This window comes from Vulpes vulpes, chromosome 12 (genome assembly GCF_048418805.1).
Source record: "Vulpes vulpes isolate BD-2025 chromosome 12, VulVul3, whole genome shotgun sequence".
In the NCBI taxonomy this organism is placed as follows: domain Eukaryota; kingdom Metazoa; phylum Chordata; class Mammalia; order Carnivora; family Canidae; genus Vulpes; species Vulpes vulpes.
In genome coordinates, this window is record NC_132791.1 from 3993730 (window position 1) to 4015526 (window position 21797).

At 57.3% G+C, this 21797-nt stretch overlaps 1 protein-coding gene across 5 annotated transcripts in view; it reads left to right on the forward strand.

Moving 5' to 3' along the window:
* The window catches only part of ASTN2 (astrotactin 2), an 854920-nt gene that overhangs the window by 604911 nt on the left and 228212 nt on the right, over positions 1-21797 (forward strand). For all 5 annotated transcript variants that reach the window (XM_072727526.1, XM_072727523.1, XM_072727524.1 and 2 more), the window contains 3 exons: positions 9320-9444; positions 13503-13607; positions 16669-16848. In XM_072727526.1, coding sequence (XP_072583627.1) covers positions 9320-9444; positions 13503-13607; positions 16669-16848 — 410 coding nt within the window. The remainder of the gene's footprint in view (positions 1-9319; positions 9445-13502; positions 13608-16668; positions 16849-21797) is intronic.

Genomic DNA, 21797 nt, shown 5'->3' on the forward strand with positions numbered 1-21797 from the left:
TGCACGCGCTGTTCTTTCTGCCCTCTTTCCTCGCTCTTTCCTGAATCACCCCTCCCCATCAGTCAAGGCTCACCTCCTCCAGGCAGCCTTCCTCCCCTGCCCCGTCTGTGTTAAGTGCCCCTCCTCGGTACTCCCTTGGTCTCTGAGCCTCCCTTATGACACTTTCACTTTATTATTATTATTATTATTATTATTATTATTATTATTTTATTTTTTTATTATTATTATTTTAATCTTAAGCTTTATCACTCCAACCTCTAACCATCTCTTTAAACAGTAAAAGATCTAAACTTTGTCCTCCCAGTACAGCTCAGTTATGCGAAACTCTGTAGTCTTCTTCATCTCCTACCGCGGATACAATCCTTCCCACCAGTTTCCATTCCACTGATGGCAAAAATGTATTTCAAATTGCCAATTAAGGATACAGAACATCCTCTTTAGGGAAACTGTTTAGTCCATTCAACACCGAACTCCTCACCGACCAGCCCTGTGTCTTCCTCCCGAAGCACGCCCCCTACCACTTGGCCTCAGGGTTCAGGTGGTGCGGACGGCGGAAGGACTGTGGTGTAGACGTGGCCTGCTGGGTGCTTGCTGGAGCCCTTACGTGATTTCTTGCTGGAGCCGGGCTCCGAGCCCCCTTGCACTGGGGCGGTCTTCGGAGAAGGGATCTGTGCCAGAATCCAGAATCTAGGGCCAAGTCCAAAGTCACGACGTCCCACACTCCGAAGCCCCCTTGTTCTAATCTCAGGTGGCCTTCCCCACGGGCGCGGGGGGCTATGCCAGGACGTGTGGTCAGCTCTATTCTCTCCATCCTGCGGGTGCAAGAGTTGGAGGCTGACTTCTCCCAGCCGCTTGTTCACCCACTGCTTCTTTCTCCCGGGAGCTCCCGTCGGCCTGCTGGATAAAGGGGCTCCCCAGCCCCCCAGACTAACCCCCGACCTGGGGGTGGCTGCCCCCGTGGTCCTGCCACCTGCCCTGGGACTTGCCCCAAAGCTTTGTCAGTATCATAAGCATTTGTAGGCGCTGCCCTCGAGGCTGGGGTGAGTGGGGAGGGGGGTGCTGACTTCTAATAGTCCAGAAAGGGGTTGTCTGCCCTTGGGTCTGACCTCCTGCCCCCGCACCCCCACCTTCTCTCCTCAGCAGCCCCTCCCAGCACTGCTGGCAGAAAGAAGGTTTTCCTCCGTCCTTTCCCTGTCTGGTGGGAACGCCCCTGAGGTCAGAGCCTCCACCATCCACACATTAAAATAAGACGCTATGATCTGAGCCAGCCAGGCCTGGCTTTGATATATAAGGGGACCTTCACTTCTGGCACAGGGCAGCTTTCAGAACTCTTATCTCGCTCAAGACACTACAAAGTCAGCTTTGAGATGCAAAGCTGGGCAGTGACCCCCTTTCTTCTCCAGATGGTATCTGCCCTTCTACCTAAGGGATGAGTGCTTTTTGATTTAGTGGGTGGGGTGCCATAGACAAATATGATTTATGGGGAATGAAAAATGCTTCCTTTTAACCTTTTCAAAACCATTATTCACCTTGTGCACGTTTGCACCCGTATATAGAAGCATTTGTACACATGTATCTCCTACTAGGCTGTGGGAGCTTGGGGACAGAAAATGTCTATCTTGTCCCTGTATCCCCGAGGCCTGGTATGTAATGATGCAGATTTGTTGGTTATGCAAATGAATGAGTGAATGATGAAAGGCTGAGTGCTAAAGAATGACTAAGTCTAGGCTTGAGCAGAGAGTGTAAACAAAGATCCTTACTTACGTAAGAAGCAGATCTCAGGAGAACAGAGTTTCGAATTGCTCCTGGAGAAGGAGCACCCTGGAGGGTGTCCCTCGATGGGCATCAGCTTTGCTTCAAACGCCAGTCTCTGGGACTCCGGCACCTGCAGAGTGGCTACGGGATCCAGCCCACTACCTCTCCATCTGGGGTTCAGAGAAACCCAAATATTTTGTACCAACCGTTCGCCCCTCCCAGTCCCGGGGGTGGGGAGTGGCTTCCCCAGACCCCCCAGTTAGACAGCCACAGAGCCAAGATGAGTGTCCCAGCTCATTGATCCCAGAGGAAACCCCATCGCAGCCATGGACACTGTTCTCACTTGGCAGAAAGGCTCAGTTTAGTCGTAGGTGAGGGATGGGGCGTTGTTTAAACGGGAGGAGATGTCCTCATTCGTGGTGGGGGTTCCTTGCCGCCCTTTGAGAGGCTGTGGGCAGCCTGGGGAGAGCCAGGGACAGCAGACCGCTCCCTGCAGACTCACCAGCTTGCAGGCCACAGCTCCCGGCCTGCCTTCCACTAAGAAAGGCTGCAGACAGTGCTAGCTGGCTCTGGGATGATTTACTTCCCTGAAATACCTCAATTTAAATGCTAATTTCCCCAGAACTGAGGGGTGATTGGCTCTTGCATGCTGGTGGCTGTGTATTAATGTATCCAAAACACTCACACATATTCTTAAATTGGGGCAGGAGGGAGGGAAGACCTGAGGAGGGGTGGGGAGGGTGGTGGAGGAGCCCAGCTTCCCTTGCTTGTCATTCTTGTCTGCGTGGCTGATGCGAGTGGAGCTAGACAAGGTGCCTGCTCCGTGGAAACGCTCCGTAGGTCGGAGTCCCTTAGAGGTGGGGTGCAGGTGGCGTGGAGGGCGAAGAGGCCTGCCTCTCACCTCTGCACACAACTGGACAGATGCTTAGGAGGCTTCTGCTAGGAATAGGCGCTGTCTAGGGTCCTCTGAGGCTCTCAAAGAGATTCAGGATCTAGTGTGGGATTTAGGACATGGGACCATGAATCCTCCTCCCAACCCCCTTGAAGTCCCAAACTCCTTACTCCGGTTTTTACAGGTGAGGTCACTAAGGTTCCTGAAATGGAAGTGACCTCCCCAAAGCCACGCAGCCAGCATGTGGATCCATGTCTGAAGGACTTCTGAGCCCACCGCCAGACCCCAAGGCCACTTCTGGGATCTAATCACGAACAAGATCAATGAGGGAGAAGTGATTGGAAGGTTTTATTCCACCTGGGGGGCAATTGAGACGATGACAAGGAAGAGGAGGTGGTTTCTTACCTGGGCCTCTTGCTTCCTGCTGGCATCCCTCACCCACCCCCTGCCCGGCTTCTCCGCTCCAGTGCGAGTGCACACACGTACACATGGGTCCATCAAGAGCGGGAGGTCTGATCAACGCCTGCTTAGAGAGCTCCCCTTTTCCCACCCAGTCCCTGCGAGCTCGGGGACTGGGGGGCTCTGGGGCCCCTGGCTCCTATCTGAGCTATATAGGAGCCGGGCTCCTGTGCCCTCAGGAAGAGGGAAAAGCTCCAGGTGAAAGCTCCGTGTGGAAGAGCTGGAATTTTATTTTATTTTATTATTATTTTTAAAGATATTTATTTATTTATTTATTTATTTATTTATTTATTTATTTATTCAAGAGAGACACAGGGGGTGGAGGGGCAGAGACCTAGGCAGAGAGAGAAGCAGGCTCCATGCAGGGAGCCCGGCATGGGACTCGATCCCGGGTCTCCAGGATCACGGCCTGGGCTGAAGGCGACGCTAAACCGCTGAGCCACCCGGGCTGCCCAAGAGCTGGAATTTTAGAACAAATTCCCAATATCCCTTAGATGGAGTATTCATCGAGCACCCACTTTGTACGCAGTTTGCACTGTGCTAGGCCCTGGGGAGGCAACACAGAGGCAAGGACCCTCGGTCCTGGCCCCCCCAGAGCTCATATTCCAGCGACCAAGGTAGGTAGGTGTCCAGCAAGGTCCCCATGAGCATATCGACAGTCAGGAGCTGGGACGCTCGCTCTTCATGGAAGGAAAGAGCCAGACGCTATGGGAGAGCGTGACAGGAGAACCGGTCCCAGGCAGATTGCTCAAGGGCAGGGAAGTAACCTGTGGGTTCAAATGATCAGTCGGTGATGGCAGGGGGCAGGGGCAGGGGGCAGGGATGAGAACTTTCCAGACAGGGGGCAAATCCCCAGTGGGCCCTTTGTAGGAAGCGAGTGTGCCCTGCAAGAGGAACATAAGTGCAGTCAGTGTAGCTGGAGAACAGTGGCCGGGGGACCGGGGGCTAGCACGGGGCCGGAGCGGTAGGCAGGGGCTAGACTGCGAAGGCCCGGCGGACCCTCGTACCTTGCTCGCATTCCCTCCTGGTCCTCGTGCGCGGAGGCAGCCTCCTGTCCACTGCTGCGTCCTCGTGTGCAGAGCCACCCCTGCAGCACGAGAGGCCTGACTAAATGCCCGAGGAAGGAACGAGACCTCCCACTCCCAGAGTTCTCCTGAGTCCCCAGAGCCCAGGATCTGCGAGCTTAAAAATTTGATTAATCGTTTTCATATGACATCAACTGAGATGGAACTCTTTTCGTGGCTATTTTGGGGGAGATGTTTGTCTAAAGAAAGAAGGCCCCGGATGGGGCCCCTGGATGGTGCAGTCGGTGCAGACCGACTCTTGGTTTCAGCTCAGGGCGTGATCTTACAGTCGTGAGACCAAGCCCTGTGTCCGGTGCCACGCTCAGTGGGGACTCTGCTGCAGTCTCTCTCCTCTCCCGTCTGCCCCTGCTGCTCGTGCTCTCTCACTCGGTCTCTGACATAAATAAGTCTTTAAAAAAAAAAATGCAAAAAGAAAAGAAAGAAAAGAAGCAGGGCCCCTGTCACTGAAACAGGACATCCACTTAGGCGCACACACAGACACATGCATGCGGACGCATCTTGGGCACCAGAGCGCACCCACTGTGACAGCAAACAGCGGACCCGCCTGGTCTCAGGCTGTCCCAGGGACCAGGCGCTCGGACTTCAGGTGACCCACTGGACAGGGGCTGCGTCCCAGGCGCTGGGCTAGGACCCCCCACCTCCCTCAGCTCCAGGTGGTCTTGGCCACTGTCTGCGTCCTAACTGCACCTCAGCTGGCGAGTTCCTTCACCTCCCTGAGGGCCCTTTGCTTTATTTATAAAATGGGAGTAAGGGCAGCTGTGTCACGGAGCTCCCGTGCAGAGATCACGTACGCACATGCACACGCGCCCGTCTAGGCGGTGGCTGGTGATCAACCAACGTGATTGATAAATGAATATTGCTCATTCTTCTTCCTGTCTTCCTGTTATTAGGAGTAGTTGTTTTATAGGGTTTTTTTTCCTACACCATGCATGCACATAAGCCCTGAGAATCTGAATCCGCTTTCTGCCAACTGCATGTAGCCAGCACCCCGCCGCCCCCCCCCCCCCGCCTCCTTTTCCCAGGTCGGGGTGGGGGGCGGATTCCGAAGCAGGTGTCTGGGTTCCGAGGTTCTGGGCCCCGTGGAACTTTCTCGGTGGTGCTGTTCCCCTCCGTGCTCACCTCCCCAGAGAGCCGGGCGATGCAAAGGCCCTGGGCGCCCTCTGCTGGCAGCGGCCATGCAGGACGCCTGGCCCATCCCCCGGCGGCCGCCAAGGGCCCAGGCCTGAGGGTCGGCTTAGCTTGGTCTGTGCCCTTGGGGTCTGGCCCACCCGGCTTCTCCCGGCCTGCTGCCTGCGGACTCCCAGCCTCCTCATCAGCGCTTCCTCGGGATCCTCCCCGCTTCCTGGCGAAAGCTCCAGGCGGTTGGGGGGGGGCACCTTCTTCCAGAGCCAGGCCCCCAGCCATCCTCTGGTGGCTGCTGTGCTGCCTCCCCTTGTCCCCCTGGGGTCAGATTCGCCCTGCAGGTGGAGGCTGGCTTGCGGGGAGGCAGAGAGAGAGGGCTGACGATGGTGGCTCTGCCTCTAGAAGGGGTGCCAGGGCAGACGTCAAATGGAGCCCCCCCCCCCCATGGGAAAGTGGCAACCAAACCAAAGCAAAGGAGTTTGCATTCAGCTCGGTCTCCCCAGCTGCAGGGTGCATGCGCCCAGGGAGGCACCACACGGCCCGGAGCCCCCGCCTCCCCCCTGGCCTGGGGTGCTCAGCTCCAGCCCCCGGCGTGAGGATGGGGGAGGTCGCAGGGACAGCAGAGCCCCCGGTGCGGCCGGGTCATCATGTGCGGCGCTCTGTGTGGGCACAGTGCACCCATGGGTGCTCCTCCTCTGGCTTCAACAGCGCCCCGCACCTGAGCACTGGGGCGAGGAATGGGAGCCTTGGTGCCGGACCAGCCAGGGGCTCCAGCTGCCTCGTGCATCACCTGTTCAGCCTTGCACGGAGCAGCACCCACTTCTCAGGGTTGGGAGAGGACGAACGTCCCAGCTCAGAGCAGAGCCTGCTGCACAGCGGGTCCTCACGGAAAGGTCATGCTTGCCGTGCGCCTTTGCCATCTCATGAAGGCCCACTGAACGCGTCATCCTCTTTCCCAGATGACACGATGGGGGTCTGCGCGGTCCGCCCTGGCTGAGCAGCTGGGGTGTGGTGTGGGCAGACCTGGGGCCCAGGGGTCAGAGCCCTTGGCACCTTCTGCTGCCTGCCCTCGCCTGCCCGGGGCACAGGTGCTTGGGTCTCCCGGGGATGGCCCCAGAAGCATGCAGCCCACCCCGTGTCCCTGAGAGCCGGGCCCACTGCCTCCTCCGCATGGCTCGTTTGTTGTCCCCCGGTTAGCTGAGGAGACCTGGAGGACCAGGGCGGGGTGCGGTCCCTGTGAGGCCCTTGGCCCAGCTCGGCCCCACACGTGCATGTGTTCGGCTGCCTAGGGCAGGGGACACCCTACCCGCGGCCTTATCTTTGTGGGAAGAGCTGTATCCCCACAGGCCCCGCTCGGGGGAGACAGGAGGAACGGCAGTCCCGCAAACCCTGGCGAGGGGTACGTGCTCCTTGGGGGGCACTCCCAGGGCCCCAGAAGCCTCACTTGTTCTATTCACGTCGCGGTTCCGCATGCCCAGGTGTGCAAACAGACCAGATGCTGACCAGGCGCCTAGGAACAGCCATGATGCTGGGCCAGGTGTGCACGCATACACGCGCGGCCCCGGACAGGCGGGGGGGGGGGCACCGCCGTGACACATGCAACAGCACGTGGGGCGACTAGAAGCGCACCGCCGTGCACACACGTGCCCAGCACACACTCGTGCCCACCGCCCACCTAGCGGGAGCAACCCCCAGACCCGGCTTCCCCTCTGCACGCTCGCCCCCTCTGAACTCGGAGCCTTGGTGTTCATCAGCTGCAGAAAGGATACAGTTAACAGCCATCTTGCTGCGAAGGCTCAGCCGTTGGACGCATGCAGAGCACGGCGCCAGGCCCTAGCAACTGATGAGGATTCTGGATGTTGTGAGCGATGGTGGTGACGGGGATGATGATGGGGATGAAGATGGGGATGATGATGAGGATGAAGATGGGGATGATGATGGGGATGAAGATGGGGTTGAAGATGGTGATGATGGTGAAGATGGGGATGAAGATGGGGAGGACAATGGGGATGAAGATGGGGACGAAGATGGTGATGAAGATGAGGATGAAGATGGGGAGGACAATGGGGATGAAGATGAGGACGAAGATGGTGATGAAGATGAGGATGAAGATGGGGAGGACAATGGGGATGACGATGGGGATGACGATGGAGATGATGATGGGGATGATGATGGGGATGACGATGGGGATGACGATGGGGATGAAGATGGAGATGATGGTGATGAAGATGAGGATGAAGATGGGGATGATGATGGGGATGAAGATGGTGATGATGGGGATGATGATGGAGATGATGATGGGGTGAAGATGGGGACGATGATGGGGATGAAGATGGTGATGATGATGGGGATGAAGATGAGGAGGACAATGGGGATGAAGATGGGGATGAAGATGGTGATGAAAATGAGGATGAGGATGGGGATGATGATGATGGGGATGAAGATGATGGGTATAAAAATGGGGATGATGTCTCCTCCTCTGGCCCCCAAGGGGTGCTCAGGAGTCAAGGCACAGGGAGGGTACTCACCAAAGGAATGAATCTTGGGGGCAGGTGGGGGGGTTGACAGGTGCCTAGGGTGAGGTGTGTGCCATGGGGTGTGACCTACAGACCAGAAGTGACCCAGCTGTGCCACCCCCCCACACCTGCATCTTGGGGGCAGGGAGGGTTGACAGATGCCTAGGGTGAGGTGCGTGCTGCGGGGCGTGGCATACGGACCAGAAGTGACGCAGCTGCGCCCCCCACACACCTGCATTTTGGGGGTAGTCGGGGGGGCCATTGACAGATGCCCAGGGTGAGGTGTGTGCCACAGGGCATGGCCTACAGGCTGGAAGTGACCCAGCTGCACCCCCCCCTACACACCTGCATCTTGGGGGCGGTGGGGGGCGGTTGACAGATGCCCAGGGTGAGGTGCGTGCTGCGGGGCGTGGCATACGGAGCATAGCTGCTTGTGAACTGCCAGAGATCCAGGCTCTGGAGGCATCGCCTTGGCATTCCTTGGTCGGGTGTTCCTCTTTCTGGTTTTCATGTCACAGTGGCCCATTCCAGGGGGCAGAGTGAAGTGATGAATACCCTCTTCCCTTTGTCTATCTCCTCCCCTCCTCCTCCTCTTCTCCAGACTGCAATTTGTGTCTCGCAATGTGAAGGGACCCCAAATGTCAGAGTTTAATGCAGAAATGCCCCCGAACTGTTCCTACCAAGTGGCTGTCCAGGTCCCTGCTTGCACACTCTCAGGAACGGGAAGCTTACCACCTCTCCTGGCAGGCTGTTGTATTTTGAGGCAGGTCTGTTGTGTAAACGATGGATGCCTGCCTCTGTGGGGTGCACCGAGACCATCTCACCTGCCCTAAAGACTCCCTTTGTTCAGGGTTCAGTCTCCTGAGGCCACCCTGAGGACTGCCTTGGAAACAGAGCTTCCCAGGATGGCCTGGGGAACGAGCACTAGCCCGGAGCGGGGGGCAGGGGGCATCTGAGAGCAAGTCGCTCCCCTTCCTTGGGCCTCAGTTTCCCCATCTGTAAAAGGAGGAGTCTGATCCAAAAGATCCCTTAGGACTCTTCCACTTTAGCAGACGCCCATTCTTTCAAGCCTCCCGGCCCTTCCTCTCTATGCACCCCACGCTGGTCTCCGTCCTCTCCCACTCTGGCTGGCCCCCATCACTGCTTATGCAGGGGGGTGTTAGCAGCCAAACTCACCGTTTGTGGAGCATCAGACTGTGTCTTAAGCAACTGGCAGCCCCGTCCCGTTAAGTAGTTCCGGCCACCCTGAGATCTCACTTCATAGCGAGGAGTCCGAGGTCCTGAGTGGACCAGTAGCTTCCCGCGGACCCCACGGCTCGTGAACGGTGGGTCGGGACTCAGGCCACGTGCTCTGAGCTGGGCTTGGGGGGCCAGGGGCACGGCAGCCAGGACCCCACCCACTCTGAGCCTGTGTGTGCGGCTCCGGGCCCCCCGCGGCCCCCAGCAGCCTCCGCTCCCTCATCTGGCGGTCCTTGTGCTCCTCTCCGCAGGGAGAACAACTTCATCAAGGACTTCCCTCAGCTGGCCGATGGGCTGTTGGTGATCCCGTTGCCGGTGGAGGAGCAGTGCCGGGGGGTCCTCTCCGAGCCCCTCCCAGACCTCCAGCTGCTCACTGGTAAGACCTCTCCCAGCCCCCGACCACACGCCTGGCCTGCAGGTGCTGTCAGGCCTCAGCACCCCGAGACGGGCCTCTCCAGGCCGATGCCTCTGTGAGGGGTGCGGGAGGGACCTGCCACGCTGGGGGCTCCCACGGTGGGCTGTGCAGAACCAGGGGATCCCCTGAGACTCCCGACTCTGAGCTGAGCCTCATTTACCCCCAGCACATTAACTGTGGTCACCTCGCTGTGCATTCGACCCACAGGACGTCCTCATCTCCCATAACTGGACCTTTGCACCCTTTGACCAACGCCTCCCGTTTCCCCTAACCCCCAACCATCCCACCCTCCGCTTTTATGAGTTCGACCTTTTCAGCTGCTACCTAAGACCGTGCACTGTTTATCTTTCTGTCTGACTTCTTTCACTCCATTTAATCTTTAAATCATCCTAAAGTAAAATCCCTGGACCCCTCGACCAGGAGCCTCTCTTACTTTGCAGGCATTTCTTACACAACTTGATTTAGAACAAGGGCGCCGAGCCATTCTGTGGGGTGGGTATTATTTTTCCTGTTTTATATACGAGGAATCTAGCCTCAGAGAGGACTGGGACCAGCCCAGGTCACGCAGCACGCCTGTCAGGATGAGACCCAGGCGCCACGGCCCCGGGACTTCTGTGCTTGGTTTCCACTTGGCTCTGCAGCCCTCCCCCTCCATCCCTCCCCGTCCCCAGGGAGCTGTCTTCTACAGGCTCCTCCGGGACTCCAGATAGTCTATCCCCCCACTCCCAGGATGTCCTCTGCTCCCCTGCATCCTCTTCCCCTTCCTCTCCTATCTTTCTGGAGGGACTTCCCTAGGATGCAAGGGGCCTGGTTCTGCTTCTGTGATGCAGACGTTGGGGTGGCTCAACCACTGCCCAGGGAGAATGGTGCCCCTGACGAGTGATTGACGTCTCACCGAGAGGAAAATGCCCCCCAGGGACGACCCTGCAATGTGGCAGACTTGGGTTTCAAACCCCCTCCACCGCTTGTGAGCCCTTGGAAGCTCCAAGAGCCTTTCCTGCCATGTGGCACAGACAGGACGGAGGCCCCACGTGAGCTGAGGGCGCCCCCCTCCCCAGGGCCATGCACCGTGCACGTCGTAATCCAGGCCACCCCCCTTGTAAACTGATTAAAGAGAGCATTTAACTAGTCCCAGGCCACATGACTAGTGTGTGTCTGTAGCCGAGTCAGGAGTGCAGCCCCGTGGGTCCTGATGCTGTCTCCACTGCCCCACATCACCTTCCTGACCTGGCCTCCTTCCGAAAGGGCCCAGATATAGATCAAATGAAATCTTAGATACAAAAATGCTTTGTAAAATCTGTCTAAAAACTGCTGTGCCTTCCTCAATTTCCATAAGATCATGGAATCTCAGAGCTGACAGGGGCTGGAAAGGGCATCTAGTCTAATCATCCTCACCCATGAAGAAATTGGGCCTGTCCTATCCCCCCTGAGTGCTGATTCCTCTTGGATACCCCCAGTCATAGGGAGCTCATCACCCCTTAAAACAGATATGACCCAGGTCCATGGGAAGGTAGGTGCGGTGCTCTGACAGGAAGGACCTTGGATCTGTCACTGATCTTTGTGTGCTCTTGAGCACTTTCTTCTCCGAGCTTCAGTTTCTTCTTCTGAAATATGGAGTTTAAATTATTTTTGAGCATTGGGTAAGTACTGGAGATCGTAGGTGTAAGATGCTCGGTGCATCACGGTTCTGTATTAGTGGCACAAATCATTGCGGTTATTTGCTTTGATCTGAGGATCTTTGGAGACATCCTAATAAGGAAACTGTTACATTTCTAGAGTTAAAAAAAATGTAATTTCCAGGAAAAACACCTCCCTCCATTGCAGAGCTTCGTTTTACCCCTGATTTTTGGTGGGTAAGAGTCGGGTAACATGGGGGTCAAGGATGAGTAAGGACCAGGGGAATAGGATGCCAGTGAGGAGGTGAGCCAGGAACTCCGTATTTGTTGCGAGCCTATTATGTCCCAGGCTCTGTTCTAGGCTCTGCAGGAGTGAGAATAATAAAGACCATGAGTTCAACCTCATAGAAGCTGACAACCCCCTGGAGGAGGTCATATTCCAGGCTGGAATCTGGGAAGGACCAGGGATGGAAGGAAGTGAAGGGCAAAGTGATGACCGCTCACCGGGGGTGAGAGGCAACGATGACGGCTCTATGAGTGTCATGAGAAAGAAAAGGGGTAGCATTTTTTAATTTTTTTTATTATTATTTATTTATGATAGTCATACAGAGAGAGAGAGAGAGAGAGAGGCAGAGACACAGGCAGAGGGAGAAGCAGGCTCCATACACCGGGAGCCCGACGTGGGATTCGATCCCGGGTCTCCAGGATCGCGCCCTGGGCCAAAGGCAGGCGCCAAACCGCTGCGCCACCCAGGGATCCCGAGGGGTAGCATTTTTTTTCCTTTTGGACATCAGAGCACCCAGCGCATGAGCTACACCCATGGCCTGCTCCGGGATGCGCTGCCTCCCTCTCTTGAGGATGGGCCCTGCTTGCCAATACCGGCCCAAGCCTGCAGGGACTCAGGACGACCACCGACCACCGACGCGTGGGGCGGAGGCTGCGCGGCCACGGGTGTCTGGTCTTCCTCCCCCACCCGTTCTCCTACTCTCCCCGGCCTCTCTCGGAGGAAGGCCGGGACAGGCAGAGGAGATAAACAGAGAGGACATTCTGATAACAAAACAACCTCGCTCCGGGAGACAGATAGTTGGAGATCATGAATATTTTACTTTAAAATGAAAGCTTCTTACCAAAAAAAATTCTGTTATTCCTGAAAAGGCTAAGGAGGGGGAAAAAAAAAAAAAGTTGACAGCTAATGGACAACTTTAATACTGCAGTAACGTCCAGGAAGAAATCACTTGTTCCAATGAGAGTCTCATTTTAATCTTGGTATCAAATATCTCCTTAAGTGCCTCCTCACCAGGGGACAAGAGAAAAGGACAGAAAATGTGCCTGCAGCTTGCAGAGGATACGTAACAACAATCATATTAGCTGCTGATGTGACTGGCATTTCTTTCTCATGTATTTCCTCCTGATTGTAAACAAAAGAGAGGTTTCAATGCTGAGGGCAGAAAATTCGGAAAATGCAGATGAATATAAATCAGAAAACAAGACCCTTAAATACGCTCACCGGCCAGAGCTAACCACTTGCTGACGCCGTGTTGTTCTTGTCTTTGCTTATGCTTGGTCTATACCTGTGTTTCCCCCCAGAAATGCACTCTATGGACCATGAGGCCCCGTGAACCCTCTGGAGAAACGGGATTCCTTGGTCAAAAGGGTTTGCAAAATGCTGTGCCTGAGACTACCTTCCAAGGGCTTTAGGATGCGTATTGGTCTAGTCGAGGTGCTAAGAAATTATACAGATTTTTAAAGATCTTGCTTAACTTCGTTTAACTTGATCTTCCTCGAAACGTGAGCCTTTGTGTCTGGGCAAGTGTAGCTCATGGGATCCCTAGGCATGTCCCGCGATTTCACTTTAGGAAACGATGGTCCGTGCAGGGGTCAGCGAACACCGGGGCCTGGGGCCCGAAGGCGCCCACCCAATGCCATGGGCATCGTGTGAAGGCGGCCGGGAGGCGATACCGGGAGGACGGGCTGTGGTTTGCTGGCCTCCAGCCTGCACGGGGCCAGGTCACCGCAGGGCTTCCCGCTTCTGTCGCCTTCCTTGAGTCTCACGATGCGCCTCTGAAGGAATGTCAGCCTAGGGAGCCGTAGTGCCAGAAGGGGAAACCGAGGCATCGAGCTGTTGAATGACCCGTGGCAAACTGCCCACAGGGTTACGTGGAATCCCAGATCTGCTTTGGCTTTGCCTGTGCAAGCAGGGTCGGGGCTGAGAGCAGAGGCCGGGAAGAGGCCCGGAGGCAGGTGCAGACCGAGCTGCTGGCTCCAGGGAGGGCCTGCACACCAAGGCTGGGCCTCGGTCCACTTACACGCGGTGGCCATTACGCGGGCTGGGGAGGGGGCGGAGGTTTCGGTGAGTGCTCCCCAAACGCAGGCCACCCGTCACCTTCTCATTCTGTCCTCCAGGAGACGTCAGGTATGACGAGGCCATGGGTTACCCGATGGTGCAGCAGTGGCGGGTTCGAAGCAACCTCTACCGTGTGAAGCTCAGCACCATCACCCTCTCAGCAGGTGAGGAGCGCCGCCCGGGCAGCGGGGGGCTTGGGGTGACGCAGCACGTGTTCCCAAGCACTGAGGGTGTGCGGGCCCTGGGCTGGGGATGCTGAGGGAACGAGGCCATGCCCTCACTGCCATGCAGGGGCTCATGGGGACCGTGCATGGACAAGTAGACAGACAGTGACATCCTGATGTGGTAGGTTCTGTGCAATAGTGAGGCGGTGGTTCCCCGGAGGAGGGAGCTGTGTGTCCCGAGGAGTCAGGGAGGCTTCCTGGAGGAAGGGGCATCCTAGCCGTGTGGGGAAGGGTGGCTAGGAGAGGGGCTGAATGGCAGTCCACGTCGCCTGTACATTCTATATATTTCAGGCTTGTGGACTGCGTTCTTCTGGTCTCCCCTGGGTGTTTCGCGTTCCTACCCCTGCCCTATACAGCGATACGGTGTCTTATACACGCTGCCCTCCCACACACGTACCCACACACTGCCCACGCTCCACCTGCATGAGCCCCGCATCTCTGCAGACGGGGACAATTTGTAATTCTTAGGACGGGGCGTGTTCTTTCGTGCCTCTGTGACTTTGCACGTGCTCTTCCCTGGGCCTGGATCTCCTTGCCCAGAACACCTCCCGCAGGACTGGCCGGCCCGGCCCACGTTCCCTGCTTCCGCGGAATAACTCCAGGAATTCCGTGCAAGCGACTCCCTGTACTAAAGGCCTCGTGTGCTTGACTCGTATCTGAGCCACGTGTTTCCCTCACTGACCCAAGAACTGGGGGTTCGGAGTGGGCCCCGCCCGTCCCTGAGCCTACGTTCCTGTGGCCCCTGTAACTAACAGACCATCCACACGTCGTCGATACTTCTGTTTGACGAAGGAGTAAAAGAAAAGTGAAAACTGAAAAATCCAGAATGAGTGGAGGACTCTGGAAAAGAGGGGGTTTTCTACTCTGGCTTTTAGTCAAGACACTGCCCTTGGGTGATGGTCTGGGCGCTTCCTGTGCGTTTGCCAGCTCTTTTCTTATCTTCTCTGTTTTCAGTATCATTTTGTTCGTGAGGAACACGAGACTCTTTTAGCCCGGGAAGCAGAGGGCTGTCCCATCCGGGACGTACAACTGGTCATTACTGCTGACGTTGACTAATAAGCACTTTATGATGTCTCGTATCTTAGGATTTCTATCAGTCCTGCAAGGAAGACATTATTCATCCCCCGCCCCCGCCTTTTTTCCGATAAGGAAACTGAGGGTCAGAGAGGTTAAGTAACTTGCCCAAGGTCACAAAGCTTAGCAAGGGGCCAAACAGGAGGAGAGCAGGGATTCGATCGCGGGTTTGTCTGCCTCGAAAAAGAGCCACAGGCCATCTCCGTGGTGGTGTTCTTCGATATTTAAGAGAAGCAATGTCACGATGAACACCGCTGTATTCATTACGCAGTTGCATGGGTGAGCAGGTGGGTGGAGAGGGGTTGTCCTAATCAAACATCCACTCTCTGAGGCGTGTTTCTGTTTCCCCCACCTCCCCACACCCTCCCACCTCACTTGTGGATCCGACTGCAGTGTTGCTGTTAGAACTACAGAGGTGTTATCAGCTTGGATTAATCAATGATGATGCTCCTGAGGACCCCTTGTAAGTTAGATGTCGGCAAATCAGAGCTCAGTTTTAATGTTGAAGGACGGCTCGCTGGCTCTTTGACATTTTACGTTGATGTGACGTGGACTCCATTGCACTTGCCACAGTGGCGGTTGGTGTCCCCGCCGTGTGCCGGCGCCGTGCCCCGTACCTGGTTAGGGTGGTGGTGGGGAAGGGTGCATGTGCACAGTCAAAGACAAGTGGTGGAGAGCTTCTGCTTTCAAGGTGGTGCCCACTGAAGGTGCAAAGAGTCGGTGCCCTTGGCCTGGATTGTGTGAATAGCTTCTTGGGGGTGGGGGTGGTAAGGGGGTGACTTTCTGGAGACTTAGAGCACAGGAATGATGTGAGGAGGAGGTGGGGAGCCCATTTCTGCAGTTTGGGGGCTGTACGTGAAGAAAGGTTGGTGGAAATCTCAGGTCCCATTTGGGAGACCTAAGAAGGCTGTGGCTGGAAGGATAGCCTGATGTAGGTGGCTCGTGGGTGATGCCCTCGGAGGCCTGGGATACCAGGTAAGGTCACTGGGGAACTGGTCATCCAGGGGTGGGAGGAGCTCCTACAAGTCTTCAGGCTCTTGGCCCAACAGGTAGGTGACCTGCCTGTCGGAGGAAGGAGAGAGGTGGGGAGCTGCAGTCATGGAGTGACTCCCATGCTGGCTCTGTGTGAGGCTCTGAGGGCCTAAGTGTCCTTGGCACGGGACCAAGGACAATAGAGCAGCAAGGAGGCCCTCGAGATGTCAGGAGAGAGACATCACTGTGCGAGGGAGGCGGAGGCGGAGGCGGAGGCGGAGGCAGTGGGGAAGCAGTGCTATGGGAAGCCAGGCCGGGGATCAGATCAGGACGTGGGGCAATCGGCAGCCCCGGGGTCCCTCTGGGGACAGCTGGAGCCCTGGGTGATGGGCTGTGGTCGGCGGAACCCGTGTGTGTTTCGAGTGAGAGCAGAGGGGTTGGAATCCTAGCAGCTCCGCCCCGAGGACCGAGGAAATCGCTCCCAGTGTGACCTTTGACTTGCTCGTGTGCACCGTGGAAGCTGCCTTGTGGGGGCTTCGGCTCACCCGGAACGAGGGGGAGAGACCACCGTGTGCGTGGTGCTCCTCAGTTGCACGGGACAGACTTTGGCTCTGACTTCCTCACGCTGACTTTCAGGTCCCGTGATCTCGGTGGCCAGGCGTGAGGCCTTCCTCCACGGTCGGTTCCCTCTCGGCGGTAGTGTCTCGTGTGTCCCCGGGAGAGAGCAGCCTCTGCGGGGCGGCCGGGGGCGGCTGCTGTGCGCACTCAGATGGCAGCGGCCACCGGGTGACCCGTGGTGACACCAGATCCACACTGACCCCGTGGTGATGCCACCAGGTGACCCTGTGCTGACGCCATCAGGTGACCCCGTGGTGACGCAGCCAGGTGCCCCGCGGTGACGCCAGCCCCCGGCCTCCCCGGGCTGACCGCCTCCACGTGCTCCTCCCCTGTCCAGGCTTCACCAACGTCCTCAAGATCCTGACGAGGGAGAGCAGCCGGGACGAGCTGCTGTCCTTCATCCAGCACTACGGCTCGCACTACGTCGCCGAGGCCCTGTACGGCTCCGAGCTCACCTGCCTCATCCACTTCCCCAGCAAGAAGGTCCAGCAGCAGCTGTGGCTCCAGTATCAGAAAGGTAAGCGCGGGCTCGGCGGGGCGGCCGGTGGGCTGCGGAGGTGGGGCTGCTCCGCGCTGACCCCCGGCTCTGGTGCCTGCCAACGGCGTGGCCTCCAGCGTCCCTGCCCCTCTCCGGCTTCCCTGCCCCTCTCCGGCTTCGGTGTCCCGGGACCGAGGGCGACAGCTCCGACCCTTTCCGTGCGGGCGCTTCCTGAGCCCGAAGCTGGCGGCTGGGCGCCGGGGCCCCTGCCCCATTACCGCGGGCCCCGCCTTGCCCCCGGTCTCCCCTGAAGCCCTGGAAGAGTTGAGGACGGGCGTCGTGTCCCCGGATGCCTCCTCCTTCCCGGGCGTCTCGGAAGACCCAGACCCCTGTGTGTGCTCACCTTGCATCTGAGGGGACGGTCTCGAGCCTCTCTGGGGGGCGGGGTGGGGGGACCAGGTCTTGCTTCCCTCCGCTGCTCGGCTGCTCCCAGGACTGGATTTCCTCGGCCCACGCGGGAGACCAGTCTCCGCCACCCCCGCGGGAGCTCCTTTCCCTTCCCGCCTGAGCGCGGCCCTCCCGGGGCCCCGGGCGCCCAGGTGGCTCCCTTGTCCGCCTTCCAGGGCGAGGGGAGCGGTTCCTGTAGTGGCGTTTGGAGAAAGACAGACGCGTGACCTGCTCACGTTGGGGGTTCCAGCAGGTCCGTGTCCGGGGGCCAGTGAGTCTCGGGTGTGCCAGGTGCCCGAAGGTTCGCGGGGAGCAGGTGGCAGGTGGCAGGGCTGCTTCCTGTCGCCACCGCTACGATTATCACCAAGTAACTGGGGGAGGAGAGCTCTCTCCGGTGGGCGGGCGGGCTGGGCAGCGACGTGTGCCCGGCCTCCCCGCGTGGCTCAGCCGCCGCAGTTCAGGAAGCAAATCGGCTCCGAACCACAGGACGTGGCGGCCGGAGGGGGGACCTTAGGAGTCTCACCGGGCTTAGCGTCCCAAGCTTGCCAGCGGGGAAACTGAGGCCCAGAGGGAGGAGAGCTCAGCATGGCCGAGCCCCCCGGGCGGGCGGGTCCAAGACCACGTGGGGTGCTCCGTGCTCCCCATCAAGGGCTTTTCGTGCTGCCCCTCCTCCCCGGCTGGACAAAGCCCCGATGCACCTGCCTTTGCCCTGTCCGGAACCTTTCCTCTTGCCCCCGGGGGGCGCGTACCCGCCACCGTGGCCTCAGCCCCTCCCTGCCTCCTGTGTGCCACGGTGTGGGGCGCGGGGCGGTTTATAGACGCAGGGGCCGTAATTGAGTTGTCTGGGAATGACTCTGTTTTTATGGCTGTGACAATGACGGTCTTTAAGGAAGTGCATTAAATCAATAGAAGTCTCGTTGTCCTGCCCTATAAATAACGTGACACATCATTAAGCAGGGCAATAAGCTTCAGGACTTTGAAGTAATACAATTAGGTTATGTTTGTAGAAACCTTCGCTCACCGTGGCCACTGAGCTACCTCGCCGGGGCCGGCGCTCGGGGCCCGGGACCCCGCCGTCATGCTACATGCCGCGCCGTCTCCATCCTCAGCTGCTCCCAGACCTTGCGCGCTTCCAGCCCGGGAGACCCCGCTCTCTCTGGGTTGCTTGGGCGGAGGCGCGCCTCCTCCGCTTGTTCCCGGGAAGGGCGCAGGGTTGTGCTGAGGCCACCGTGCCGCCTCTGTGAGTGTGCGTCCCCCTCCTGCCTCCCCACGGGCTCAGACCTCCATGGCCCCTGAAACGCTACGGTCTTATTTCTTCAGTGTGGGACTAGTGACGTTTGCAAGTGGGAGGCTGAGAAGTTGGGGGTTTTCCCCGGAAGAGGTTGGAAGCACTCTGCACTTGGAGACAGCGGGTGACCCCCTGCAGCCATCAACTCTGTGTGCTGGGCGTGTGCTAGGCCAGGGCCCCCCGCACCCTCACCTCTGGGGGGAAGCGGGTCAGGATGGATCTGGGGTTGGGAGCGGATGGCCGAGGGGGCAGAGCTGGGGGAACAGGAGAGAGCTAGCACGGTGCGGAGCGGGACAGACGGGCTTCAGGTCCCCGTGGTCTTCCCACATCGCTGCCGGGGTCACCTCGGGCAAGTAACTTCTAAGCTCCTGTTTCCTTGTGCGTTACACTGGGGGCGGGGAGGGCAGTGACTCTTGCGCGTGGCTCGTGGGAGAGCGAGGTGAGATGATACAGGTACGATGTCTGGCACGTAGCAAGCACGTGAAGAACGGCCCTAAAGTCGAGCCGAGCTTGTGGGCATCTCGGCCGAGGATCCTAGTCCTGGCCACGGCTCCTGCTCACCCGTGACGCGCCTTATTCTCCCTGTGATTCACCTGTGTCTGTGTCACCAGAAGAGGACACTCCCTGCAGATGTCCTTACAACCTAGAGGGGGGGGGGCGCGGAGGGCTTCCAGGATCCCTTAAAACCTCCCATTTCGCCCTTTGACTTACTGTCCACACTCTGCCTTGCCGTGACCGTGACGCACGCCTTTTTATCACCATTAAGACTCTCTGTAGGAAGTTACCCATCCTCGGGCAACCTGGGATGAAGGCTTCATTTGGAGATAAAACAAGAGGTTTTGCAGTCAGACGGGCTCGGGTTCAAATCCCTGGCGTACCTGTTACCGGCTGTGCGATCTTGGGCAAGGCGACCCACTCTCTAGATGGCTTTCCTCAAATGCAAAATACAGACGCCAGGGAAAGCCTAGGCCATCAGTGGGCCCGTCCTGCACGGAGCTGGGCTCAACCCGTTCCCTCCCGCCACAGCTGCCCAGCTGCTCAGGTAACTCTGCTCCCAGGTGTGTGTAGGTACACGTGTGTTTTTATGGTAGGGTGGCTAGTTTCCTCCTGTCCCTTGCCGACTGACTCAGGACGAAGGACAGGGGTGGGTTGGGCTGAGTGGAGCCAGTGGGAGGGGAGGTGGGGGTGGGGGGGTCTGCTCCCTGCATTTTGGTCGTTCCCTGTCGTTCTCTGGGAGGATGGTGATGGGTGCAGAAACCTCGGTCGGATTTCAGGGGACCCTGAAATCTCAATTACTCCTTCCCCGTGGAGAAAGTGACTATGGAAGCTGAAGGGTGTGTGCATGTGAAGGAATCGTTCATTGTGTGTGTGTGAGAGAGAGAGAGAGAGAGAGCGACCGAGGGAGGTAGGAGGAGTCAGAAAAACACAGAGAGATAGACAAGTGCAAACCAGAGTGCATGCGTGTGCGCTCACACACACACACACACACACACACACACGACAGAGAGATAAAGTGTAGAAGAGGAAACATATGCAATTAATACAACTTTCCCAAGTGTGTAGACTCGGTGACCCCGGGAAAGGACGTTTTCTAGCGAAGGTTACGCTGCTCTTAAGACTGGGGCGGTCCGTGGCTATTGAGATGTCCTCACAGATAAATGCCTGTTGCCACCTTTAGAAGACGTTTTATCTCTATTATAATTTCCCAAGACCGTCCAAGGGAACGAATTTCTGCATTTCCATTTGAATTACAATGCAGTTTTGAATGTCAGCTGCAGCATTCCCAGACTACTGCTTAAAGGAGTCCGGGCTGTTTGAGAAGGTTGAGGTGGGAGGGGGGCGGGGGGAGGGACAAGGGAAAGATGGTCAAATGCCGGCGCCTTTGGCGAGGACACTTGTGGCCGAGGGGCGGAGGGGCGGACTGGGCTGGAGGACTCTCCTGGGCTTTCTGTTCCCCGAGGGAACTGGCTTCAAAGGCAGCATCGCACATGAAAGGAGCCCTCTCAGGCGGAGACCTGCCGGGTACCAGTTCACTTCTCTGTAGACTTAATTATCTGGGGACAGTTGCCGGTTGCCGTGTGCTTGACCTTGAGTTAGCACTCGATGGAGCTGGCCGTGTCCTGCTTGAGGCGCTCCCTGTGTTTGTGGCCAGGGTCCCAGACCTTCCTTGTGCATCACCGCCCCCCTTCCTCCTGGCGTCTTCCACGTCTGCTTTGCAGGCTCACCCTCCTCTGCCAACCCGGACCATGGGGCTTCACGGGACCCTGGCCTGGGCCCCCCCTCCTGGACTGTTCTCTCTCTGGGGACCCTGTTACTGTCCTTCCACTGACGACTCCTGCTTTATGCCTCTGCCTGCAGGCTCTCTGCTTGCAGTTGCTCGCATGACAGCCCCCTTGTCCCCCCAGCCCCCGCCCATTCCGTCCCACACAACCTAGTACTTTTCTAGTGTCTCAGTGGAACACGCCATGACCTGTTTGTGGGCAGGGCCAGAAATCGAGTCCTTCTTAACTGCCCCCCCCCCCATTTCCCAGATCTTACCCATTTTAATTGCCAACTAGGTCTTGAATTTGCCCGTTTCTTTCCATGTCACTGCTGTGCCCTGTGCCAGACCGCCATCATGGCTTGCCTGGACTCTAGGGTTGGCATGATACCTGGACCTCTTGCTTCTGCTCTTGTCTCCCATCAGTGCAGACCACACAGCAGCCCTGAGGATGTGGGCCAGTCAGTTTTCTCCAGAGAGAACCAACAGGGTGGATGGATGGATGGATGGATGGATGGATAGATAACGGTCTCTATTATATATAATATTCATAATATAAGACATATGATATAAATATATACATATACAGAGAGAGTAAAAGAGAGAGAGAGAGATTTATTATGAGAAATTGGCTCATGTGATTATTATGCAGGCTGGGAAGCTCCAAGCCAAGATCTGCTCAGCAAACTGGGAATTCAAGAGAATTCCAAAAGCTGGCAGCCTTGAGACCTTAGAAGAACCAGCCCTTCAGTTTGGGTCCAAAGACAAGAAGAGAATGATGTCCCAGCTCAGAGGTTTAAGCAGGAGGGGTTCTTGCTTACTCCTGGGAGGGTCGGCCTTTTTGTTCTAGTCAGGCCTTCAACTGATTGGATGAGGCCCACCCACATTCGGGAGGGCAGTCTGCTTTACTCAGTCTACTGGTTGTTTCATCCAAAACATCGTCGCCGACACCCTCACACACACACACATCCACGATACTGTTTGACCAACTAT